Source organism: Gavia stellata, chromosome 21 (assembly GCF_030936135.1).
Source record: "Gavia stellata isolate bGavSte3 chromosome 21, bGavSte3.hap2, whole genome shotgun sequence".
Taxonomy (NCBI): domain Eukaryota; kingdom Metazoa; phylum Chordata; class Aves; order Gaviiformes; family Gaviidae; genus Gavia; species Gavia stellata.
Window position 1 is genome coordinate 7003437 of NC_082614.1, and position 26459 is coordinate 7029895.

The following is a 26459-nucleotide window of genomic DNA, read 5'->3' on the forward strand; positions in this document are numbered from 1 at the left end:
TTTTTTCTTGGTAAATATGGAAACAGAGTTGCAGCTCTTTAGCTTGAAAAGCATTCAATTAGTGCTGTTTCCCACACAGACAATACTATGGTCCGTGAGGGGCCAGGCTGAATTCACGCCAGAAAAAGCAGAGGTGAAGAGCTAAGTCTCCTGCAAGCCCTACGTCTTTGTGCGGCTGTATGGAAACAAGCGGTCATGGCTGTGAGCCCCACCGCATGCCACCGCCTTCTCGAGGATGTTTTGTGCTCCTGGTGTTTGCTGCTACAGTGCCAGACCTCAGGAAACAATGAATTTACTGGTCACCCAGTGCCTCTGCTTTTCAGCAAAAAGACTCAGGTATGGAGCAATGCAAAATAAGAGACGCTGGTGGTGTTCTAGCAAAGGGCAGGCAAAAGCTATTTCAGCCTCTGGTTAAAATCCTACTTTTTCCTCTCTAAGCATATTTACTGGAAAAGTGTCAAAGACAAAGAATGTAAAAATGCGCTTACAAATACCACAGCAGTTCCCAGGAGTGAGTTTCCGTAGTAAGGCTGCACAATTCCTGCCTCTCCCTCCAGCCATGGCAGGAGCTGGTTTGGGTATTCCCCTAACACACCGTCTTTGCTGGAGAACCAAGGGATGAAAGGGGCATAAAAGGTTTCAGCAAAGTTTCCTTCCTCCCCTTTCCTGACTCAGGTAGTGGAAACTCTGCAAGTCACCCCGCAAAGAGGCAGGTTTTGTAAAAATGAGGGCTATACCGTACTGCCCTGCTCTCTGGGCACCCACCTTGTGCCCCCGTCAATACAGCTCAACATTTTGCCTCATCTTTTAGAGAAGAGCTTGTGTCATGTTGTCCCTGTGGATTCTGCTGATCGGAAGAAAACCTGAAGTTAAAAAAAAATTGACCAAGTATGAAAAAGTACAGGTGCAGGAGGGAGCAGAGAGGTGGGAATTCAGAACAAAAGTTTGCTGCCTGAGCACTAACGGTGCCCGCTGCCCTGCAGAGGCTCTGGGTACAAACCCCAGCCTGGCTGCTGACTCAGCACACGGCCTCCTGGGACCTCCGTGCCCCACTGCGGCACCCTGGGGACGGGCCAGAGCCAGTGTCTTCCAGCCTGGGAGCCACCAGCAGCAGGGAGCACCAGCAGGCTAGCCAGAGAACTGGATTCAGGTCGAGCGGTGAACAGAGGCTGAAGAGCTTCACCCCTGCTTAGAGCAAAGCTAAAAGGGTTACACTCAGCCCTTCCTAGAAGCCAGGAAATGGTCTTTCTTTTGTGTCCAATGTTACGGTGGGAAATCATAACGAAAGGGGCAGTGCAAAGGCAGCACTTGGAAGGGCAGCAGTCTGTTCTGCACTTTGCATGGCAGTGGTCCTTCATGGACTGCAGTGAGCTCTGCCAAAAAGCTGCAGCAGAAAGGGAAAGCGGGTAGTTATCTCTGCAGCCTGCTGCCGCGAGAGGAAACTGTCTCTTGTATCAATCTGTTACAAGGACTCTTGCTGAAATAGCAGTCCTTGCCACACCTCTGTTGCTTTCCTTGTAATCAAAAGCTCCTTTCTTTCATAATAATCTCCATTTTAATCTAGTACAAAAAAGCATTTTACTCTTACGGATTTCATTAAACTGCCTATTCCAGCTCCAGCAATATTGTGAGCCTGACAACTTAAAAATGTGCTGAAGCAGAAGTTAGGTAGAAGGGATGCATAACAATTCATCAGGAAAAGGCCAGCCCAGGAGAAGCAAGAGGTCTCAATAAGACACAAGAAACTCAGCTTGAGGAAAAGTACCATCATATCCCCTGTTCCGGGAATCAAACACATGTTATTTCAAACTTATACGCTGCAAAATGTTACAAAACAAAAATCCCCTATTATTCTTTCAAACTAGTTTGAACTTCCTATGATTTAACAAAGATGTAATCATATCCACAAAGATCCCAGAGTTCCTTATAAGCACCTTAAAAAGTAGGAATGAATCATTTCCTTGTACGACAATCAACTTTGCAATGCCATGGTCTTGGAAATGACAGTTGAACAGCAAGCACTCAAAAGAAAATAAAAGCATTTAATGCAAAATTTTTTACCAAAAGTTTTTACAGCAATTTCATATAAATGGAGTCTTCTCTTAAAACATGACACCACTGATATAAATCTATTGTTACAAAGCTGATTACAAAACTGTCTCCTCAGCCACATAGAGAGGTACGGAGGGTATTTCTGTCGTCTGAAAACACTTAAGATGAACTGAAAAGTAATGTTCAGGATCTAGCCTGCTATGTCTAAGTGATGGTAACACACATACGTTTTTGGATTAAAACTTCACAGGCTGATATATCTTTACCCCACAGGGCCTTTATTAAGCTTCCTAATAATTTGTGGGTATGCAGTGGAAATATCTGAGATGCCTGTCAGCTATACTGCATGGTTTTCCCTAATGATGGGAAGATTATGTCAGGGCTGACTATGGTGTGTGTTCCCCTGCATGGAGCAGGCTTTCGGGATGGTTAAAAAAAAGAAAAAAAAAAAAAAAAAACACGTTGTTTCCGTTCCTGCTCAGTTGCTCCAGGCTGTAGTTTCTGGGACCCGAGGGCAGGTTTGAACTGGTGCATCCTGGCCCCTCTGGCTGCCCAGTGGCTCAGGGAAGGCCAGCCACGGGGGGGAACAAGTGGTGCAGCTACCCCAGGCTCCTCATCTAGACTCACTGCTCCCCAGGCTGTCAGAGACTTAAACTCATTTTGGAGTGAGCGAGGCCCGCAAAGAGCAAGAGACAAAATTGGTCCTTGTTGAGAACCAGCAAAAGGCAGCTGGAAGGGAAGGGCAGGACAGGCTGGAGCCCTTTCCTCCCCTCTGCAAAGCGCTACGGCAGCACAGGCACTTCCCCAGCACATTAATTCATTCCTTCACTTGGCAGACTCGGCTCATCTGGAAATGATTACCTGTAAAAAGGGCTCTTTCACCAACGTAGCTGTTCACTGAAGCAGCGTCCTGCAAGGCTGGGCTCTGCCTGGTCTGCTGCCAGCCAAGCAGAGAAAGGCTGTAGCTAATCCCCAGCGGAGCTGGGCTGCCTGCTCCCCGCTTAGCAAAACAGCAACAAAAAGGCCTTCGAGGAAGATGCAGTGGGGGCAACACAGCTCTCTAGAAAACAAAGCCACATTAACCAGCCTTAACAAAGCAACAGTTTTCTTCCCCAGTGGAAGGGCAGGCTGGTGCCTTCCCTCCCCAGGACAGACTGTCTTTCGGGCTCTTCAGGGACACGTGGGAGGCCGCCTTTTCTTTTTTTGCTGTGCTGCTCCAGTGCTAGGTTCCCCGCGCTGCTACCAGGAGCTGAAGTCCCCAAAGCCTGTGCTCTTTTTCTCTTTCTTCGCAGCTGTGCTGGTTGAGGGCCCGTCATCTTCCATGCTGCGCTTCCTGGAGCCAAAATGAAAACAACTCTCAGGGACTATTTACTGTTTGGTGGGACCAGGGCAGCTGGATGCCTTTCCTCTCCCAGCAACAACTACACTGGAGCCAGCCCATCCCTTACAAATCAGAAAGGAGTGCACACTCTGTGCCGGCATGGGGCCTACAGAGGGGTGGGGATGGGGGCCTTTGGCTTACCCAAAAAGAGGGAGTGTGTCAGTCTGTGGGGATGGTTCGGGTCAGGCTTTGAACACTTCCAGGAATGTGTTCAAAACCCAACAAGTTCTCCAGGCCAGAGCTGAAGATTTACCAGCTGTACTTTTTTAGCACAGTCATGATGCAAATTTGAGCCACAAGTTCTCTCCCTGCCTTCTCACCTGCATTTGTGGCAGCAAAAGGATTTATGGGGAATTAGCTGTAAAGCAGCTGGGCAAGTTTTTCAGATCCCTTCCTGTTTCTCGAGCACAGCCTGTTGCAGTCGCTGCTGCTATTCTCAGCCTCTCTCAGCAGAGTTTGCAACCCCATGGAAACATTACGCAGCCAGCTCATGTACTGTGGTTTTATTGTCAGGTATCAGTAGCTGATAGGGAGAACCCTGAACATGCCAAAGGGCTGCTATGGACCAAACACCCAGTTTCAAGGCAGGCTGCAATAAGTGAAGGACCAGGAAAGAAAAGTCCTTTCTATACCACTTGGCCCTTTCCACAGAGCTGCAAATTGTGCCTGGGTTTCCTTTGTAAATACAGTGCAGAATGGCAGCAGTTTTAAGCTGAACATAATGTTTTAAGGGACAAGCAATATTCTGTAACTGAAACATTTTACCGACACACCAAACTGACCTACATGGGCTAACATATTTTTGTTCTCACAGTTATGCAAATACCTGTAAGTCACACAGGCACATGCAAGCTGATGAAATAGCTGTCCAGATCTGTGTATGCATAAATACACTCCTTTATGCAGCAGACAGACAACAGCATTTTTGCAAATGCTTTTAGAGAAGTCTGCTAAAAATCAAATGGAAGGCATTTATTTTAATTTTTCCAAAACTCATGCTAAGCTGCTGCTCAGGCGGGATTCTGTACTGTCCTTAGGAAAGCAAGCGATGCTGCCAATCCCAGTGGGTGTACAAAGGGTGTCTGGGAGAGGATGCTTTAGGACAAGCCTGTGCAACCAGCCAGGTACCCTGGAGCTACTCGCCAGACGCCCCGTGCTCCCACAGCAAGCCTGGGAACCTGCTCCCCTTTCCGGCCATTTCAGTTGTGCTGGTACAACTGTTTGTGTGGCTGAACAGGGAACCAGATCAGCAGACTGATATGGGTTTAAGGCAACTACTTTGTGCAGGGGAGAAGCTGTTAAAAGAGAAACATCTGTGGGACTGTGGCCTTCAGAAGTAGCTGCAGAAGAGGAAGAGAATAAAAGATGGTGTAGGAAGTGACACAGTACAGTTCCTCAAGGACTTCTGAGTTGTGAAAACATATCTACATTTCTGAAGTCAGCACACGCTGTTAAAGACTAACTTTCTCCTGTTCAAGTGCTAAAAGAAAAGCTCAGTTAACTTGTAGTCTTGAAAAACAACAGAAGTAGACGTAACTCTTGACTGTTAGGACTGCATGAAGATGTCTTCGCAAAGCCTGCTGGCATAAACCAAACATCTGAGCAATGGCACTGGACAGGGTCAGTGTCCAGCAGGAAAGGCAACTAAAACACTCAACAAAGATCAGATGGGCAAGGAACTCACGCTGCAGCCATGTTAATGTATTTTCCAATCCCCTGCCGGTAAGTTTTAGGAGTCTGGACCTCTTTCTTTGGTGGGACCACCTCAGCTTTTGTTTTGGCTGCTTCTTCTTCTAGCTGGACCTTCTCTCTTTCAGCAGCAACCTGTGGGAAGCAAAGAGTGCAATCTGTTGCAAGAGCTAGTCCAGAATAAGGAGAAAATGCCTACAATTCTTTGAAGCTTTAAAGCACTCTGAAACAGCAATCAGCACCGCTGTGATTACAGGGTAGGCTTTAGGAGACAGACCTCAAGGGCCACTACAAATAGGCTGTCTGCAGCCATTATAACAAGACTCCTTTCTTCTCACCTGCAGCTACCCATAGCTACGGTTGGTATTTGGAAAGGAAACCACTGAAAGCGTGATGGACTGGGAGCCGTGCCAGACTCAGTTACAAGACCTCTCTGCTGAAAGAGTGGCGATGATCCTGGCACACAAGGCAATGCTGAACAGCAGCTGTTTAATCTTAGCTTGCAACCATATGGGCCAAGGGGCTGCCCATGTTCAAAGAAAAGGCATTAAGTTACAAAGTTCTCCAAAGAAGAGCTTTGGCCTTTCAAAAAAATCAACCAACCAACTATCCTCACCTGGGCATCTGCCTCTTCATACGGATCAACAAAAACAGTTGTTGTCTGAATTCGTATTTCCTCCTGGGAGCAAAAGAGAAGAAGAGCAATTCAACCTGCTGATGAAGTTGCACCACCTCCCTCAAGTTCGGTTTTTAGAGAGGCAGCAGCGGGGTGAACCACAGTGCCATGCAAGACCATATGCGTTCACACCCTCCTGTACAGCCCCTGGTGCTTCACACATACCTTGGGACGGTCTGTTTTTGGGTCACTTTCCACATTCTCCATAGCAGTCAGAGTCTCAAAGCCACCAACCACCCTAAAAGAGGAAGGACATGATTTCCAGCTGTCACAACACACTCAAAATATTCCTGCACCCTTACATCTCATATATCTAATTTATGCCCATTACTCTAGCAGATTTTTAAACCACCATGTTTGGAGGAAGGGGAATCAACGACTGTATTTGGAAGACCTAAGATAATGCCATTCAGTGTGGAAGGTAAGAATTTTTTCTCAAATCCAGGATTTGAATTTAAAATTAAACAGAACATGGAAAAGTCAAACACTCAGAGGCAAAGCAAAGCCATTTGTCCAAAAAGCCAGTAGCTACACAAATCAGCCAGATGGAGAACAAAGGACTGTGGACAGCTGTCTGTGCAAAAAGACACAAACCCATTCCAAAATGGGTTCACTTGCTAATGCTACATCCATAAATTTGGAGATCATTTGTTACTCCCACGAGTCTTGAAAAATAACCCAACAGACTTGGTCACGAAACTAAATGTTATCGTTAACTTCTGATTTTTTACCTTTTTTAAAAAAAATTCTATATTAGACCAAAGAGTGATATTAGGAAGAAAGGGAATTGTAACTACAGCACTACTGGAGAGCAGTGACAGAATCGTCCAGAACACCAGTAGCACAGAAAGAGCAGGACTGCTCCAAAAGCACATCATGACCGTGAGCTCGTGAGGGCTCTGGGAATGCAGCAGAGCATTGAGTCACAGCCACAAGATAACACCAGAACACTTTTCATCGCAGTTTTTATTTACAAGGACTTTAGATCCCAGCCTCTCATTTTTCAAGTCAACATATCCAAATACTTGCTTCAGTTTAAGAAAGGCTGAAGACTTTCTGGACTGTTGTATGTGTATTTTAAAAAAAGTGTGGAACAATGGGAAAGTTCCAGAAAAGGATATTTAGAAAGGATAAATGGGGTGACCCAGATAATTATAAGCCTGTCATTTTGGCATCTATCCCAGCAAAATAATGGAATAGCGGAGACAGGACATGATTAAGAAAGAAAGGAAACAAGCAACGGCAATCAACAAGGTTTTGTGGAAAACAGTATCTGTCAAACAACCTTCTACTTTGAGACGACAGATGTGGTTAACCAGGATAACAGCGTCCATGGAACAGACTTCTGGAAGGTGGCTGATATTTTGATTGAGAAACCAGAACGATATGAAGTGAACACAGCACACATTAAATAAAAAATTGGCTGACGGGTGTCAAAATCTAATTTTAAATAGGAACCACTGAGTCAATATGTTTCCAGAGGGGTCCTGCTGGGATCAGATCTTGGTCCCAGGGTATTTAGCACTTTTATCCACATCATCATCCCCAATTAAATTTGAAAACAGCTATACTTAGAAGAGCAGTAAATAAAGACGAAGACAGGCCATTGATGCCAAGTGATCAAGATCCCTTAGAAAAGCAGGCTGTAGCTGGACAACATCTGTTTTAATAGAGTCAAGCCACATGGCCAGGAACCAAAAATACAGCCCATATTAATGGCTGTTGGACAATGAGTAGCAGCCGTAATTCTCAAAAACACTGCTCCTGGGGCCAGAGGAGTCTGGGGCTGGGAGCTCAGTAGTGAGGGAGGGCAGGAGCCGGCCATCGAGGAGCCCAGGGCTGCCCATGGGACAGGGCAATCCTCCAGCCTTCGCGGGGTGGCAACTGTTTTGAAGCCTGATTTCTGGGATTACTGGGACTCCGGTACCAGCACAGGTAGGCTGTCAAGGGCTGGGCAGATCAAATGGAGGAAAATAAAATTAAATTAAACTGGCGGGGGGGTGGTGGGGGGGTGGGCACAGCGGAATCAAACTGGTAGAATATGTAGAGTGTTTTATCACCTAACTCTGCTTTCATATCACAGAAATGAGCAATACCTCAACCAAAAGACACATCATATTCACAGGTATTTGACACATTTACTTCTACTATGATAGCTCACTCTTGCAGGTGTTTCACAGCCAGGCAGCCCTCTCCAGTCCTGGCATGCCAGTCTGCGATGGTCTCAGCTGATCCAACAGAGAAATACACCTTCTACTACTACTCTACATCACACTATTTACATGCCTCACACACTCCTCCCAAGAGCCACGTTAACCAAATGAAACAGGCTGACCACCGTGGTTTGAGAGGCAAGCGGGTCCTTCTCATTCAACACCCCTTGTGCTTAGTGCAGCACCACTGCCCCTCAGTGCTGCCCCATGGGCTGGGACAGGCACTAAATGCAACCCAAAAGACAGACCCCATCACAGAAAACAAAACTATGCAAGTGAGAGAGGCTGCTGCTCAGCACTTGCCTTGAGCAGAGCCATCCTTGCTAACATTTTGTTGCTGCTGCACTGCTCCAAACTTCTCCCCTTTACTCCCCAAGGGCTTGTTGATATTCTGTAATCAGGTTGTGACTTTTAAGAGCAATTAAAAAACATGTATGCAGGCTGTAACAGCCTCATTCATTTGCAACTGGAGGTAGCACACTGGGGGAAGCAGCACAGGGCTTGAAGACCCTGTATGAACTTTGGAAAGTTCTTAACAAAAACTCAATTTAAAAATCCTCCTCCAGGCCAATATCAGATTCACTTATAATACTGATGATTAACACACAGCCTAAGATATATTCACTGTATTTTAATTGCCCCTAAAGGAAACTTCTGATTTAATATTAGAGGATTTTCTAGCCAACAGCTCCACTCATTATCTGCTCATATGTTCTCATTTAATTAGGTTCTGATAATTTGAAATAGCCAGATCAGTTATGCACTGGCAATCTCAACTGAGTAATCCCTTAGCCCATAGCTAGACCTCCCACAATATTAGCCCTAATGTATTTTGGTGATGCTCACGAATCTTCAGTCGCTATGCTAATTAAACATTATTGGGAATACTTTGTCACTTGTACATTTTAAAAGGCTGTGATAGACGTGGCATTCACAGGTCATCAGTAACTGACCTAAATAGTCTATTTTGACATGATTATAAAAGGCTAAGGGGGAAGTTGTTATGCCTGCAGAGCATGTTTTCTTAGCTTCTTGTCTCTAAAATGGAAAACGGCTTTCTTTTACACCCCTGCCTCCTCTAACATTTTGCACAGGGAGTATTTCTATGCATATTACAGTGTCAGCACAGTAAGCTCTCAATAAAGGTTTATAATACCAATAAAAAATAAAAATGAATTTGAATACAAACCACTGGCTCAGAGGAGAGAGCTCTGACAAAAGGAACTGGAAATCATTTACTAGTGACTTTTGTTCAGGGAGCCTCATCAAGAATCAGGCCCAGCTGAGGCTGGTATTTCATCAGTAAAAATTGAAATCCAAAAAGGACAAGACCTGATTGCAAACATCATCCATCCAGTAAAAACTGAACTACACACTAATCAGGGCATTCATGACTGGATGCAAAAAAAAAAAAAAAAAAAAAAGGAATATTCCAACTTAAGGTCTCAAACTGTAAAGGATTTTGCAAACTTTCCTCTGATTTTTCTAAGCAGAGAGACGATGTACATGCAGGCTCTCAAAATATTACGTGTTGTTATTGTCAAATCTCATGATGTTACATTGCTGCACCAAAATCAGTTTGATGAGATATAATGTGTGTAAGCCTGTGCGCTGGAATCCATTACAGCAATTGCTCCTCACAGAATGAAGAAACCAACACCCTGGAGTAGTTTTGGGGGTTCTTTGCCTGTCCCACAACTCATATTCTGGGTGCAAGAAGAAAAGCTCACAGACATCTTGCCAAGAAAAAAAAGCCCATACAAGTTATATGTGGAAAAGACCATCAGATCAGTACATTAAAGCATTAAAAAAACCCCAAACCTCTGAAGAGAGAGGCACTACTTAATATTACTCTGATACCCCCTAACTTTGAACAAAAAGAGATAAAACCTGTTCTATTAATAAATCTGAGTCTCAGCATAAGGAACTCTGTACATAATTTTCATCAAAACAAAATGCAAACTCCAGAAGTTCAGACTAATATCCCTTTATATCCCTTGCATGTGCTAAGTGCGTTACACAGACAGTGACAGGTCACGCTGTGTTAGCTTTTCATTCTATGTTACTTGTGCTAAGTTGGGAGCACAGCAGAGAAGGGAAGGCAGAAACAAGTTTAATCTTTTTCACTGTTTCTGGCTCTATTCCTTTTATAAGGCGCCACACATGCTTTGTCCTAAATTGACCAAGTGAGGTTTAAACAGATGTTCAGATGACATCCTACAGTGGAAAGGATGATACCTTCAAGACACCATTTACATTAGAACAACCAGTGAAACTGAGGGTTTGCTGTGTACTTTCAGTAGATGTTGAACAGAGAAATGATGATCTCAACTATATATTTAGCTCAGCATCCCTGAGACAGCTTGTTGTATTTTTAGAGGAGCTTAATAAATGTTGCATTACATTTAAGCATGCATGACAAGGTAGGTACTTTTTTTTTTTTCTCTGTTAGCATAATAATGAAAACAAAAATGTGCCCTTACTCGTGCAATTCTGTTTTCTTGAAAACGGAACTAAGTTAGCACTGGAAATCTTTGCATTTCAAATTTAGAGATGTTATTTAAAATCTTACTTCCTTTATGCAAACTAGTAACCTTGCTTCATAACCACTGCCAATGTCTTTGCATGAAGTGTAAGTGAAATATCTGGAGCAAGCTCTAGCCATTTGCAATATGCCAATGAAAGTCTCACTGCTACATTAGTTAGTGCTGCTCCCAAAGAAAACTGCAGGTCCGTAGCAGTCTCACAGACATTCACACATGGACTTCCTATTTCTCATATTTTTGTTTAGAAGATTTATAGGAATTAAGCCTTATGCAATGCTGGGAATGGCAGTGGTCCAGGACGATAGAGTTTCCTGGTCAGAAGACGACACAAGAACAATGTCTGGACTTTTTCAAAAAAATGCTTTAAACTAGAGGCAGAAACCAGAAAGAAACATTGTTGTTTTGGAAACACATTCTGCCCTCAAGGTTATTTTTATAAAAAAGGAGTACATACATTTATATACCCACACAGAAAGAACAGTATATACATGCACAAACAGGTACACGCAGGACAAAATGTTTTCTATGTATACACCCAATCTGAAATGGAGCAAGCAATTTGAACTTGCACCAAGGATACAGTTGAAACATCTCAATCTCTCATAAGGGCTTAATCTAGCAGGTGAGACACAGTAAAGAAGGTCGCTGAAAAAATAAAACAACTTGGAAAATGCATTTTGAAACTAGACTCAACAGATGAACCTGGCACGTAAGGACTCCTCTGCTTTGGCACAGGTTCCTTTTCAGAGATCATACAACTGTTTTGGAAACGGTAGCAGCCCTCATGCAGCTCCGACGGCCCAGTCCTCGTATGCTACATGAAATCACAGCCATGGCTTCCACACCGAGGCCTGGTTTATTTTCCCACCTGGCTCTTCACTCTTATCCTGGTGCTTGGAGAGCAGACTCTGCAGTGCAAAATTAGGTCAGGCTCCCTGCACAGATTCAACAATAGAATCAGCTCTTTTGCTGTCACACAGTTTCTCCGTTCTTCAGATGTATTAAAGCAGAAGAGCAACAAGAGTTTCCCAGCTTAGAAGCCATTGGGGTTCACCGATTCAAATCATACCGGGAATGTTACAAGTGGAAACAGACACTGTGCCTTATTTAATCGTACCTGGGTAACTGAATAATGCCTAGTAGTTGTTTTACGTAGCTAATTACTTTAGAGGACAAGAGTTACTTTCATTGCCCCATTCTACAGAATTGCAGTAGAAAGCATTAAACAGGTTAGGAATACTTAATACAAAGTGATACTTATCCAAGGAAAGAAAACTCTCTTCCACAAAAGCATCTGGCAAGGGGAGGAGGAAAGAAAAGAGAAGATTAAGCCGAGTGCATGTCAGCTACTGACTGGTGCCTCCAATCTGACCAAGTCTGAGGTTTCCCAAACCACCTTGTTCCTTATTTCCAGGAGCAAGAGAATTGAAGAATGAGTGGCAGAAACCTCAAGAGACAGTTAAAAATTATCTGCGTAAGCAGATATGTGCAGCCACGTACAAAGGGGAAAACTGACCTCCGTATACTCATCTCCTATCTCAGTTGCCACATCCTTTTCTCAGTTCTTGACAAACACAGGTGATGCTCTAATTAACACACTGAACTGCTGCACAGATCATTTCCAGCTTTGCCACTCTGACCACAACACTTTTCTCTCTGCTCCCTCTATTGCCTTCTTTTTATCACATCACATACCTGCAACCTGCCCTCAATTTTAAGCCCATCATGCCCTACTTGTCCTAAATCTCACCCAAAATTCAGAAAGCGCACTTCTCCTCTCCTGCTGATCAGCATGGCTCGATCACCTTCCACGATTGTTTTAAACATGCACTTTTTCATGTGTCCCTTTAGCTTTGGAACAGGCTCCCCCAAAACATCCACAAAGACATTTCCATTTTCCAGGGGTTTTCTTTTTCCTTGGTTCTGAAGAAAGTGCAAACTGTCGGTGGAAGGTAGGCTGAAAGGGGTCACCTATTGTGACTTTCCTGTTATATGCAGTCTCTTTTCTACTTACATAGCTCTCTGGGACACAGATCATGTTTTTATTTCTGCTTGTAAAGGGCAAATGTACCAGGTCCCTGACCCATAGGAGCTGTGAGCCATTGGAGTAATAGCAAATATAATAACAACATGGATGGGATGTGCTTGCATCTAAATTTCATAAAGCATGCCAGACAGGAATGTGAGCCTATACTGGTGCTTTAGCGGTAACATCCCTGGAGCTCACACAGCTCACGCAACAGTTGAACTCCCAGTTGTAGCACGGATACGAGGGAGCCCCCTCACAGACAACCCACAACAGCAGCAGACAGGACCTTCCCTGTGCAGCAGTCACCTGCAAATGCTTCTCATCCACACTGTGCAGAGCAAATGCATGTCGGCTGGTTTACATTATTTGGGTTTCTAAATTAAACCTCTTACCAGCCAGCTAGAAGCCAACAAAAGCCACCAGTTAGTTTTCACATTAATTACAGCATTCTCTAAGTCAGGAGAAATAGTAATTACTAGAAATGGTAATTACTAATTTAATCTAGGCAGCTCTGCTAGAGCAGGAAATCCATGCAGATGCAGCCTGCAACACACCTCCAAGGGAAGGCATTCTTCTCGCACTCTCTGCCTTTGTTTTTGCTCCCCATCCATGCCGAATTATCTCCTTGATTTTCAGTAACATCTGTTCTCATTGTTGCCATGATGGGCAGCACAATCATGACAAGATGCCCTCCCTGTCCTCCAGCCACAGCCTTCTCCTGAGCCTTGAAAATTCCAGTGCACCAAGCCAGACATGTGCCACCTCAGAGTCCCACTGCCTGCAGCTGGTGTCTTTTCCAAACATACTTAACAGCCAAATATCCAACTTTTAATAGCTGCTACTATGCAAAAATTGTGTTTCAAACCAGTGGGGACATGAATAAGATGCAGCTCTCCAGAGAAGGAACTTTTCAATGTTCCATCCCACACAGGACCGAAAAAGAAAAAAGGGGTGGGGTGGGGAATGGTCGCTCTTTCACTCTTTTTTGTTCTCCAAAGTATGGAAAGCCTACGGAAAAGTTCTGTAGAAATTACAAACAGGTCAAATTCTGCTCTCAAAGATACATATGTGACGCTCACTAACATGAACCAGAGCCACATAGAAATAGCTGAGGGTACAGCAGAGATCAGAGTATTTAGGTTTTTATATTAACTGAAATAAGTAATCCTCAAATCTATATGAAAGTCACAACAGGCCAGTAAGCATCCAATTAAGACAATTCAATTTAACATTCATGGAAACAAAGAATTCTTACTTCATGGGTTCATTCTATTCTTAAACCTAGATATTATTCCTAGATATGCTTCCCAGATATTATTGTACTATATAGTCTAAGATCAGATACAGTCAGCAAATCCCGGAAACACCCAGGATCTAAAATAGCAAACTGAAGCTGGAGTTTCACTAGAAGTACAATCTCTTGAATCTTTTGGCTTTTATGGTTTTTAAAAACAAATGCAGGTAAAAACACCTGAAGAATTTTGATGACAATACAGATCTTAAGAGCTGCACACATCAGCCTTTTATATTAAATTTGTAGGTAAACTCAATTATTCAAGTATTCAATTTATAGATAAATGCAGAGTGACTGGAATGCATCCATTCCAGCATTTTCATTTTTTACATTCTTTGAATTAATCTTCCTTTACATGCAAGAAAGTCCAGAGTAACATGCACCTGCTATGTGTTCAGATGAAGATGTCACTCAGTTTTCATGCAGGGAGCCAAACACGATTCTAAACCAACATTTTTAGTCAAGTTGTTCCTTTGTATTTCAACTAAGAATATTTGCAGTGCTCAGAAAGCAGCATCACTTCTTTATTCTGGCAACAAAGTTCAGATTTCTGCAGTAGCAAAGATGACTAAGAGTGTCTTTGCTACAACTGCATAAATCTCCGCTACATACCCTTAACCAGATTTACTTGGACTGAAGTACTTCCTCTTTAAAGGGCAATATACAGTGTGAAACATCAGTTTGCTCATCAGGTACTCAAGATGTTACACATGGTGCGAAGGCTTTTGGGAGCACACTCCCTGCACCGCAGTAAGCTCAGCTACTCTCTACATTCTTTCCTGGTGAATTATGGTAAAACTGGAGTACCCTGGGGAAACACAGCAAAGACACTGGAGGACTATACAGGATGCTCACTGAAGCCAGGTTGCATCCAGAACTCTAGAACAGTCACATTTTCAGCTGAGCTGTCCTAACCCAAATACTATTTGATGAGGTGGCAAGCTCAGGTTAACATCCTTACTGTATGGGATTTAATGGGATTTTTGCAAGGAGGACTCAAATTGTAGCTTAAGTGAAATAATCTTAAGATATGGGTAATGTAACTCCTCCAAGAATATACTTGCTCTCAGCTTTCAGTATTAGAATTTGCTTTATTTATTTGCTTTCGCCAAATGACAAGGGAACTTTAAATTTCTATAGGACAGACCTGAGAAAGGAAAAAGAAATATATTTCAAAGGGTGCAATTATTGCAGAATCAGTATTGGAACTAATGGCACTGAAATAATTGTTTAAAATGAAGGCAGTTTCTGCCTCAATAACTCACAGGCAGAGAAGATGGATTAAATATATCACTTTCATTGTACAGTACAACTGTATGACATCCAATCAAAATAAACAGCACGTGCATTTATTTTCAATCGCTGCCTTTCAAACGGATAAAACTATGAAAAGAATAAAACCCAAGTCTTCATTTTAAAAAGGTTGTAAAATCCTCAGGAACTACCAAAGAAGCAGGCTAGTCAAATCCCCCTTCCTGCCATCTGCACCGAGGCACTTGCTAGAACAGCTATGCATGACTTGGTAAATACCATGCACCTGCAGCAGAGGAAGCAAAGAACAAACTGTAACAAAGATTTTGTAATATCTTCTGTAACAAATACCTTGATCTTTATCATGTGAGGACTTGACTGGAAAAGACTTTTGGAAGAGACTTCTTTATAAGGAATGAAGTTCCCTTGCTGTCTTGGCATGGGTAGTATCTTTTCATATATATATATATATACACACACACAAACATGTGTGTATGTACACACATGCATGCACACAAACATACAGATTTTACATCCATGATAATTGTCAGGAATAAAAGAAGTCGAATAGAATAAAAAATAATAAAAGAGGCCAAAAGACTTAACCTATGCAGAAGCTCTATGTTCTATGCCATGATGAAGAGCAGCCCTGTCATGACTAATTTCCCAGTTGACAGCTCATAAGTGGATGAAAGCAGTGCTGAAGGGGTAGTCTCTTGTGTCCCAGCAATTAGCATGCACAAATATTAACATGGCTGGTTACAGGACGATGATTACTTTGTTCCTGACTCCCTGGAGGGCCACCACAGAAGGGAAGTAAGGCAACTTACAGTGATGGAAGGAGAAAAAAAGGCAGTCTGATGACTGACACTGATGCGATGTTGTCCACCTACTTATGACCAGGAGAACTGGATTGTGAGCTAGGACTTTGCTCCAGTTCAATTGCAAGAGTCACTAGGTTCTTCTCTTCAGGCTTCAGACACACAGCAGAGCATATCTGCTATACTGCTGTTCATAATATCCTTCACTTACCTTCCAAAAACTGTATGCTTCTTGTCCAGATATGCACAAGAGCGGAATGTGATGAAGCTGGAAGGAATAAAGACATAACAGTTAGCATATTGTCTTACTGACACTCAACAACAGCCAGCAATGCTTAAAACCAGACAGCGTATGCAACAGCTCTTTGAGACAAGGCAAGCCCCCCTCCCTCTCCAGCTTTTCTCTGGGAGGCCCACTGGCCAAACATTCTTTAACTCCTCTGTTTTGTGGGTTTCATCTTGGGTTTCTGGAGTTTTGACTTCTCATTTTTATACCTTACTAACATCCCTAAACAGTAGTCCAAGCATGGTGACTTGCGCAAAGTCCAAAATTAACGTGAGCATCTGCCTCCTTGGCCAAGGAGACCCTGGGAAGCTCACACAGGACAGAGAGACGTGCATCCTGCTGGAGAAGTACATTTCTTGTGCATGACTGGGAGCCTGTATCCAGCAATACAGTCATATAACACAACAGTCCTCTGCCAGTGTAAACTTCTATCTTTTAGGATATTTACTTTTTGCATTTCTCTTCCATTAAATTGGCCTGTCGGTGATCCCTTTCTCCTCTGGACAAAACAAATTTGTGCTTCAGATACAAATATGGCAGAAGAATACTTCAAAGTGTCAAAAGTAATGAAAACCTGTGAAACTTGGATTTTTATTTTTTAATTAATTGGACTTTTAATTTTTGGGGTTGTATTTTTAAACTTAAACATGGGAACTAAAATACAAATCCAAAGCAACTTTTACTACTAAAACTTTTCTCTAAAGCTTAATGCTTCTTTGGAAGACTTGGACTACAAGCGTATGAGACAGAGGTTTCCACACTGTGGTCTGCAGACCACGATGGCCCATCTTGGCTGGACATGCAGTACTGGCTCTCCTCCCTGTCTCCATCTGTTACACTACATTAGAGACAGCTAAAAATGTATAAGCATTCCATGTTACACTACATTAGAGACAGCTAAAAATATATAAGCATTCCAAAAGCACTTTTCCATATAAGCAACTGCCTCAGGAAGTTATATGATTGCAGGTCGGAGGGGCTGCAATGTGCCAGACAATCTATTAAGACGTAGCTTGCCCTAGGAAAACTTTGAGATGCTGTGCAGAATGCAAACTTCTACACAGGGCAAACATTACAACTTAGCCTTGTGCATGAGTTCTTTGCACCCGTTTATTCCCAGATAACCAATACTTAAGATTATTAAGCGGTCAGTTACGTAGCATTCTAATAAAAAAGTTAATCTGAGCAGTAGCAAACATACAGAGAAAGTTTCTCATCCATCACCGTAGTTAAAATAAAATTAAGGACAATGGAATTAATAAAACTCAGGATGATCCCAAAAGAGAAGTCCTGAGCATTATTCAAGCATCACCTTACACAGGGGATCCAGCTCACTCTGCACTGCAGTGTCTATCACCTATGGGGAGAGCTATTCACCCAGTTCCTAAGGTCACAACAATTGCCAGAAGTGTCTAAACACTGCCTAGGAACCTTTACAAATATGGGCAGCTGGAGTCTCTCAAGGACTTCACATATAAAGGAATTTCATATTTCATTTGTTTTAGGGAAACATATGATCACATTTACAGCAGCAGATGATGTGACTCAATATGGCACATCACTCATGAACTGTCTCAAACTTCTGTTTCTAGAATCCCTTTTTTTTTAAAAAAAAAAAAAAGTCTCTACTCTCCCCTAATTTAGCACCTGAGTGCCAGCAATAACATTCAAATCCAAAATAAGCTCTACAGCAACTTGATCCTGCAAACTGCCCAACATGTGCTTAGCCTTAAGTATGTGAGTAAGCCTATTAAAGGCCCTGGGACAAGCACTTGCGTTTAATTAAAGCTAACCACGCTACTGTGTAGTTTACAAGCCACAGTAATACTTAGCATCATGAAGACCAACACCAAGAACCCCCTCCCTCCCTCCCCAGTCCCAACACACGGTACTGTGTACACACACACACTCTCACTCTCCTTCCTGGGGCTCCCAATACAACTTTTTTCTACTGCAGTACTTAGACAGCAACTAATAAATAGTTGGCTCAAAGTGACACAGAACATTTTCAAAAGACTGCAGGCAAACACCCATATTAATGTTACACATAAAGAAAGTTATTACAACTTCAATATCTTTAAATTTCATTTGTTGTTCTTCCTGCTTCTTCATTCATTTTTTTGTCATTTTAGTCCTCATTCTGCTTTTGTACATAGAAAACCAAGTCATTCTCGATCCCAGATTCTGCACTCTGCCATGTCTGGGTTCTACACATTTCAACAGTGCAGAACTGTTCTCATTTATTTAAAATCAGCCAAGTAAAAAGAAGCAACACTTCCATAGAGCATGTTTCATTTCATTAAGCCCTTTCAAGAAGTTCAATGTAGGGCTAAATTTAAACAGAGTGGAGAGGTGTAATGATCTCACAGGGACAACAGTGGGGGGGACGCTAACAAAAATGAACAAAAACTTCAAATCATAAAACCAGAAAAGACAAATTAATGATCATATAATAAACCTACAGGTCTTCTTGCCGTGGTTCACTTTGCTCTTAGATTGGGTAACAGCAGCTGTAGCTACCCTGCTTTCAATCTGCAGCACTCGACAGAGTATTTCACTTGACTGAACTTTAAAGAGTAGCTTGTAAAATGTCATTTGTTTTCTTAACAGGGTAAGACACAATGTCTAGAGGGAAACAATAAAACACAAAAAGCAAGTGACTACTTACAACTGCGATTTGTTTGTGTTGGGTCCCGAATTGGCCATACTAAGAACACCACGTCCTGTGTGGGACAAATTGGGCTTAAATTCATCTTTGAAAGGTTTTCCCCAGTAAGATTCTCCTCCTTAAAAGAGAAAAGATGATAGAAGAAATGTTTGTTTTCATTAGTTTCCCACTACATTTTATAACAGGCACCGACATTAAATTCAAGGTTTCTGGCACTTCTGATCACTCTGTGTATAATATATTCTTACCTCATCCCTATCACTAGGCTAGTATTTGAGCATGCCCTTGAAATCAGATGTTTGTAACTGCCAACACAATTCTGTGCCCCCACACTATCAACTGCAACAGACCAGACTGTTTATCAACAGCATTATATATTGTGTGCTGAAGAACTATCAAGGATTTAATTTTTTACTGCTGGTCCACCACAATTTTTCTTTTTTGAGACATCAAAACTTTAAAAGTGGCTTCCTGACAAAACACAAAGCAAATAATTACTAGTTTAATTGCACTCTGGATATAGCATTGCTTCTGGAAATAAAATATCAGGGAGATGAAATACATTAATAGAATCAACTAAGAATAGGAGCTATAAGCGCAAATGCTTAATTCCTGGCTAAACAATGAAGAATGATGATACATATTCCTCCAAAATAAAAGGCAAAAATTAGATATTTGGACTAGATACCTGCATGATGTAAATACTTAAATGCAATGAAGTCAAAAGGATGATAAAACTTTGCACAAGCCACAGACCCAGTCCTCCAAAACTGATTTCTTTTCTGTGTCTGTGGATAGAAAGAGGGTCTGGGATACCTCTCCTCCTGGCTGTCATTTTTACATTATTTATGACAGATCTGACATTTTCATTTGCACTTTCCTCCAGGATCATTCTTAATAAGAAAAACGAAGGCTGAGATGAGTCATAGTTTTACAGTCAAATACATAATCTTGTTTGACAAACCATGAAAAAATATTTCACCTTAGGATAGTATTAAAAATAAAACAAACAAAACTATCCAAACAGGCAGCAAGACTGGTCCATCTGCAGAAGTGGCTCAAGAATCCTCTAGAGTAACTGTATCACTTGCAAAGCAGGAGGTCAGTAAAGGATCTGCAGCGCTCAATGGCTATTTGCACATGTAACACAGAAAAGCAATTTGGTGATACAACTGCACAGGCAAGCAGCAAATAAAACTGAGGAATAAAACAGGCTCCTACTGAAAACCTTATGCAAAAAATCACAAGAGTGCATCAAATGAGAAAAAAGTTTCAGATGATACCACAAAAACAAAGCATCACACGTGGACAGCTGCAAGTGCAAGTGGAACTAAGTAAGCAAGAAATTTTGGAAGAAACTGACCCACTTAAAAACCCAATTAACCATGTTCAAAAGATCTATTAATAGAGTTTAGTGTTGCCTGCTCCGCAATTTGACAAGAGGCAGCAAAAGGGGACAAACCCTGTAGGGATTTTCTGTAATCAGGAGTAGAGGAGGAGTGATTACTTCAGCAATCTTAATAAAAAAATAAATATTTTCTATTTTAAGATCAGCTAAATTACATCAGCTTGATCCCAAATGCCAATCTCTTCCAGTAGTGGGTGAAAGGGATATGGTACAGCTGCGGCCAGCTCTACTGTCTTGAAGATTAATCCAAGACCCAGCTATTCTAGCCAAATCCAAAGCATTCAACCTATTAGAAAATGTCTTACCAGAAGCCAGTAATTTTTTTTTGCTAATGAATCTCCTTGTGTGTTCCTATTTGCCAAGAAAGTTACTTGTGCAGTGCCTGCTACCTACCTTGTTCAGAAAAATAAAGTTCTTATAGGTTAGTAAATAAACAATTTACACTCAGAATATAGCAAGGCTCCATGCCAACAGGTGCTGTCTGAAACCAGAAACACACCTGCAAAGCCTGCAGACCCACTGCCCATCAACAGCATTATGCTCTGTGCACTCTTTCTCTTTCCTTCTTTGCCTTTCACAGTTTTCACCTTTCCTCTTCGGTCTGGCCTGGCGAGGCAGCAACGGGGACAGGCTCCCTGCCTGTACCACCACGCCGCTGCGGTGCCATTGCTTCAGGCCCTGCATTTCTGTTCTCTGCCACGGCTGGAGTAACAAACTTCACTTGGACTTCCCTTACAGAAATACATAATTTTCTTTCAAAGGACCTCTTGAAGGAACTCCTATTTGTAAAGCAGATGCACTTGCTATGAGTCCTAACCTAGACGAGTGTTTGCTGTCTAGAAATTTTCAGATGATAATGCAAACATGAACACATGCCATTGTGATGGTACACAGCAGCAAGTGGACAAACCCTTGAGTCCGTTACACCCTTCATATGCTTTCAGCAGATGCTGGAATTACAGCATTGTCAAGCTGCTGAAAGAGGGTGGAATCAACCCTGAAGCCTTCGCTGGTCAGAAAAATTAATTCAAAAGAAAAAATTGTGAATGACAGAGACAGTCTCTCTTCCTAGCACAACAAGAAACCAGACCCAAGAGCTTGCAGACAGGAGCAACGAGCCATGATCTTTAGGTTTTGGAATATTTATTTTTGTATTATTTCATTTCAGGTCATACGCTGCAGGTCAGAATTAATCTCATATGTACGAAGGCTAACTTTGGTTCATTCCAGTTCTCTGGAAATAAGTGCTAATATTTTAGTAGATAGTTACAGCGTGAGATCCAGTCCCTGCCTCCCTCTCTGTCTGCCATACAGCTGTTTCCAAGGCTAATTCTGTCTGCCCGGGAGCTGCAGGCAAGAACAGAGAATGGCCTGTGCAGCATTCGCCTAAAAGGCCAGACGTCCTATAAAGGACATAGCTGAAGTGTCTGTGGAGGCCTGGCAGCACAGACTGGTAAGGGGCAGTGGAGACGCTGCAAAGGCAGTGAGACAGCAGTACATGAACAGTTTGGGATTTTTTGTTGTTTTTTTAAAGAAAAAACCCAAATTTTTAATTTAAGACTACTTAAAAAAACCAAAAACACAAACCAAAAGAAGAAAAACCCAAATGTATTCTCCTTAAATTAAAAATAGCCTGAATGTGCCGTTTGTCATACTCCTGCTAACCTCTGGAATCATTCCAGGCTTCAAGTATCTGCTTGAAGCAGGACCAGACAGAGCAAGCCAGAAGATGGTGAGTTAAATGCATACATTTTTTAAGTTACTGAAACCCAGAATCATTTTCTCTCTGAAGATTAAGTACAGATCCCTCGTTAGTTTACTGCCATGGCAGCACAGTGCCTAATGCTCACCCAGGGGGTCTGGAACAGGAATTTTAGATCTTTACATTTTGCTCTCTACAGTAGAGCTCAATGTAAACTTGGAAAAATAACTCACAGGCTCCAAACCTACTACTAATAATTAGGAGGCATTCAGAAGTATCTAGCAGATTTTACTGTGTTTATTCTCGACACAGCTGGGAGGTGTGGCTATGCCATCTTCCCCATTTTCTGAAAGCAGAATGGATGCAGACAGACAGAGGAGGTGGGACCATTGCACTGTCTAGCTCTAGCACTCCCATGTTACACTGCTGGTATATACCATAAAGAGAGGAGGCTCCTCCTTATATTCCCCAAATCTTCCTCTGAGAGGACACCGATCACTGCTGACTATATATGGAGTCACAATGATGCAAAAACCTCACCCCAAAGCTGACATACCAGCCTACAAGCAAAGCCCATGGAAAACAAGAATTGACTCTGGGTGTTAGATTCACAGCGGGCAGCACTGCCCATCACTTCACCTTCCTCTCAGCTTACTCCCTGATAAGATTATCTTCTGTCACAGTGGAACTGTGTGCCTACTGGACTTGCAAATGTTTCTGGGATCCTATTACAAAAAGTGCTGGAAAAAAATTTGGTGCTAAAAATCAGAGGGGTTCACATGGCAGCAGACATGGCCCCATGCGGGTGCTGCCACTGGCTGGATTGGTGCTGGGAGTGCGAAAGGGAACAGTATTTAGAACCCTGCACATGTGGGTCTCCTGTCTGCACAAAGCTGGAAATGTACTTGGGATCGGCCATGGAAATACACTGGCCTTCTAACAGCAGCATCTATCTTGTGCAACATCAAAGCCTTCAGGAGCTGGAAGAAGGTTTTGCACAATTCTGTAAAATAAAAATCACATGCCTACTAAGATATACAAGATTCAAAATTGAAGGCAGCTGGGAGCTACTTCCCCACATTTTTAATAAAAGAGAAAAATTCTCTTAAATTAAAGAGGTGTTTACCAAATTCTCACACAGAGATGAAACCAAACAGACCACACAGCTCATAGAAAAAATTGGACTGTTTTCATCATTTCCATGGCTATCCAGAGTGGCAAGATATATTTAGCTTGTAACTGAAGCACAGTTAGTTATGCAGTCTCATATCTGCATCTTGTGCTGATAGTGAAAAGGTGAATAGATCTAAACTGACATCTGAAGGAATCACACATTAGCAACTACACAGGAAAAAGACACGTTTTCAGATGGCCTTTTGAACTAAAACAGCTTACTCTTTGGTAGTCTTTGTTGCTTCTAAAGGCATTTTTTTCAGAAAGTAATTTTTTGGGTAAAATTACAGAAGTTGTCCAACTTTCTTGCAAAGAGCTGAGAGATGCATCTAAAGCTTCAGAAATGTAGCATTCCAAAAACCAGGTGTGGGCTGGGAATCATCATTCATGGCAGTTGTGATTTTAAATAAATCCTTCCTTTTTCTGGCATAAAAATTGCTAAGCAGTGGTAAGGAAGTGGGAGGGCTCTGATTCACAAAAATAATGCCTTACTTTCTGTAATTTTCTTCTTGTCATTTGGAACAACAAGGTACATAATAACATCTGACACTTCTTTAGAGCTTTCCAAGCGAGATTCTTGAATCATGTTGCAAATATGAAAGCCTTAGCTCAGCCAGTAAGTGCTTCTCTCCCTTCAGATAAGAGGACATGTTATTTTTAACCCCACATACCAGAGGCTGGATTTTCAGAGGGGCTGCAATCAAAAAGGAGTATATTGCTAGATAACAATGTCTTGCTTTTGTCCTTTTGCTGAGCTTCAATCATGCAAGAAAAGGGGCTCTAAAAGTGGTTACATTTTAGGAACTTGCCTTGTTAGGAAATCATATTGCAGAACTGACCAAGTTTGTCCACAGTCCTTTGCTATAGACAGTTCAGAGGAGCTCTGCTCTTTGCCAACCAAAATACAATTCCCATCTACCAGCGGTATTTTATCTTGAACTTTTACAGCTCTTATATACCTCCTCTGTGCCCTCCTGGATTCATAAATGGACAGAGGCACAGACAAGCTGATTCATGAGACCTTCCAACAGGCTGCAGGTAAGAGTAGCTGAAAAATGCCTGGGCCACTGAAAATGTAATGCTTTGCATCTTTTCCCTTTTTCATACAGAAGAGTTAGGATATTAAACTTATTTTTCCTACATGCAAATTTTTTTCTGTTATTTGGAACACTGAAAATACAGAGCAGCTGCTCCACTTGCACCAGCATGAGTTAGACAGAATTACTCACAATGTTCAACCACTTAGTTGTTATGAACAGCGGGAAAAGAGATACATCACAAATCTAAAATTCATTTTCAAATAATTAATCATTACAAAGAATGACCATGACTCAGTTTATTGCTCGGAATACTGCCTCTATGGGTGGTTATTTTGTTAGACAAGAAATAAGCTGCTGCAGCACAGTAAAATTTCTCCCAGTAGTCTTATGAAACATTAAGTTGAAGGCTGTAGAAAATTTGGTCCTCTAAATAAGCGCCAACCTTACAGGACTGTATATCTAACTGCTCTGGCAATGCAGGTCTGCCAGCTAAGCTAAGGTAAAACTCTATTTCCCACTCTTTTCCCAGATGCCATAGATGCTAATTTCCACCCTGCTCCATCTCAAGGTTAACTGCAGTACCAGGAATCAGTTGTCCTTCACGTGCCTGCTGGATCACAGTTACTTTTATGACAGCCTAACAAGAGACTCAAAAGGACACAGTGGGGTGCTGCATAACAAATAAAAAATAAATAGGAATCAGCCCTGCTCACAGATAGGACTGTTCAGCTGGAGTAGCCGTGGAAGTGGACAGTCAGTGACAACCAGCTTGGCGTTTTACATCTGTGAAATGTTTCCAAAACACAAGCACACTTATCTAGGTGAGCCAAGAGCACAGTTGCAGTCTATGTATGTATGACATGTAACCTTACGTCATGTTGTACTGAATGTGCCCAAATCCACCCAGAAGCCGGACGGTCCTGGGCTTAGTTAGCAATGGAGTGGGTGATCATCTAAGCATTTGGGTGTTGCAACCATAAACCTGACACCTGTTGCTGAACATGGGATGAATGTCAGATAACAGAAACCAAATGGTGCAAAGATTTTTGAACAAGTCAGTTCTAGTTCCTGAGCTGATGAACAGAAATAATTAAATAAATATAACAAACCAAAAATATATACAGGCTTAATGTACCTTCCACATATCCAGTTTGGAAAAGGTGGTGTGGTTTTTTTTTTAACCAACCAACCAACCAAACAAAAAACCATCCCAAACCTCTTAGCCAGAAAATTTCAGTTAAAGCAGAAGATTCTGTGTGGAAGAGGAATCAGAGCATGTTCTTTTTTTCTGAAGTCTTCCTGCAAAAAGCTCTAACAGAAGCAATTCTGGCAGTTTAAAATATTGATGTTTAAAAGGTAACCTCCAAATAGTCTTCCCTATTGCTAACTGAAATATCTGGGAAGAAAGCCCTGTTCTACTCTCACATGCTTCTCTGATATTACAGAAGTCAAGTTATTTACTCCCCCAGTAAACCTCTAAAGACCATTAAATCTTATGGACTTTTTAGCTTTCAAAGATGCATCTTTTTATTTTTTTTCTAAGAAGCAGTGAGTCAAAGAAATACTGAAATTCCTTCCATCTGCCAGAAAAAATAAAAAAGGGAATTTATGCTGCAAATAACATACAAGACCCAGGTAAAAAAGGCACAAAGTACTGAATCCCAGTGCATTACTCCAAAGCTTTTCTAACATGAATGCTTGTGATCACATTAATAATGCACAAACCAATGGACCAAAATTTTTACACCATGGGAGCCTAAGAGAGCATCACTATGTTTGCCATAGTCTTACACCACTGCCAAGCTGTACCCTCCTCTGGCTGCGCTGCTGCGGAGAGAACATAAAGCCAGACAGGCATCTTGGGTCTGGCCACCTTCTTACAGCATGTGGCTTGAGAAACACAAGTGAAATTTCTGCCTCACATTCAAGTGCCCAGGATCTATCAGGTAGTCAGGAACAAATCCTGACAGACTTACTTGCACTTTGTGAACGGTCCAAGAGGATTCATTTAAGTATTAAACACACAGGCACGATAGTTCAAGAGAAATCTAGTAGCCCACCAGGCTGTCCATTTACAACATTTTCTTGTGATATTATCATATTCAATAAGTGATTAAAGTAAGGATAGCTAAAATTCAGCTGCCTTCAAAAAATAAAAACCATTCAGTTGCGAAGAAGATAGTTGCATCATTTGGACTCTACAATAATTGCAAAGTCTCTAAAAATCTGC

At 42.0% G+C, this 26459-nt stretch overlaps 1 protein-coding gene across 2 annotated transcripts in view; it reads right to left on the bottom strand.

The window, feature by feature from the left end:
* Nucleotides 1-2498: 2498 nt before the first annotated feature.
* The window catches only part of PPIL2 (peptidylprolyl isomerase like 2), a 74164-nt gene continuing 50203 nt past the window's right edge, over nucleotides 2499-26459 (bottom strand). Inside the window, exons 15-20 of one of the 2 annotated variants that reach the window (XM_059827606.1) lie at nucleotides 18907-19024; nucleotides 16164-16220; nucleotides 5964-6036; nucleotides 5739-5801; nucleotides 5118-5257; nucleotides 2499-3385 (exon numbers count right to left, since the gene is read on the bottom strand). In XM_059827606.1, the coding sequence (XP_059683589.1) occupies nucleotides 3292-3385; nucleotides 5118-5257; nucleotides 5739-5801; nucleotides 5964-6036; nucleotides 16164-16220; nucleotides 18907-19024 (545 nt within the window). In that variant the 3' untranslated portion in view covers nucleotides 2499-3291. Of the gene's footprint in view, nucleotides 3386-4012; nucleotides 4068-5117; nucleotides 5258-5738; nucleotides 5802-5963; nucleotides 6037-16163; nucleotides 16221-18906; nucleotides 19025-26459 lie in introns of those variants that run through there. The other variant, XM_059827607.1, reaches the window with a different exon arrangement.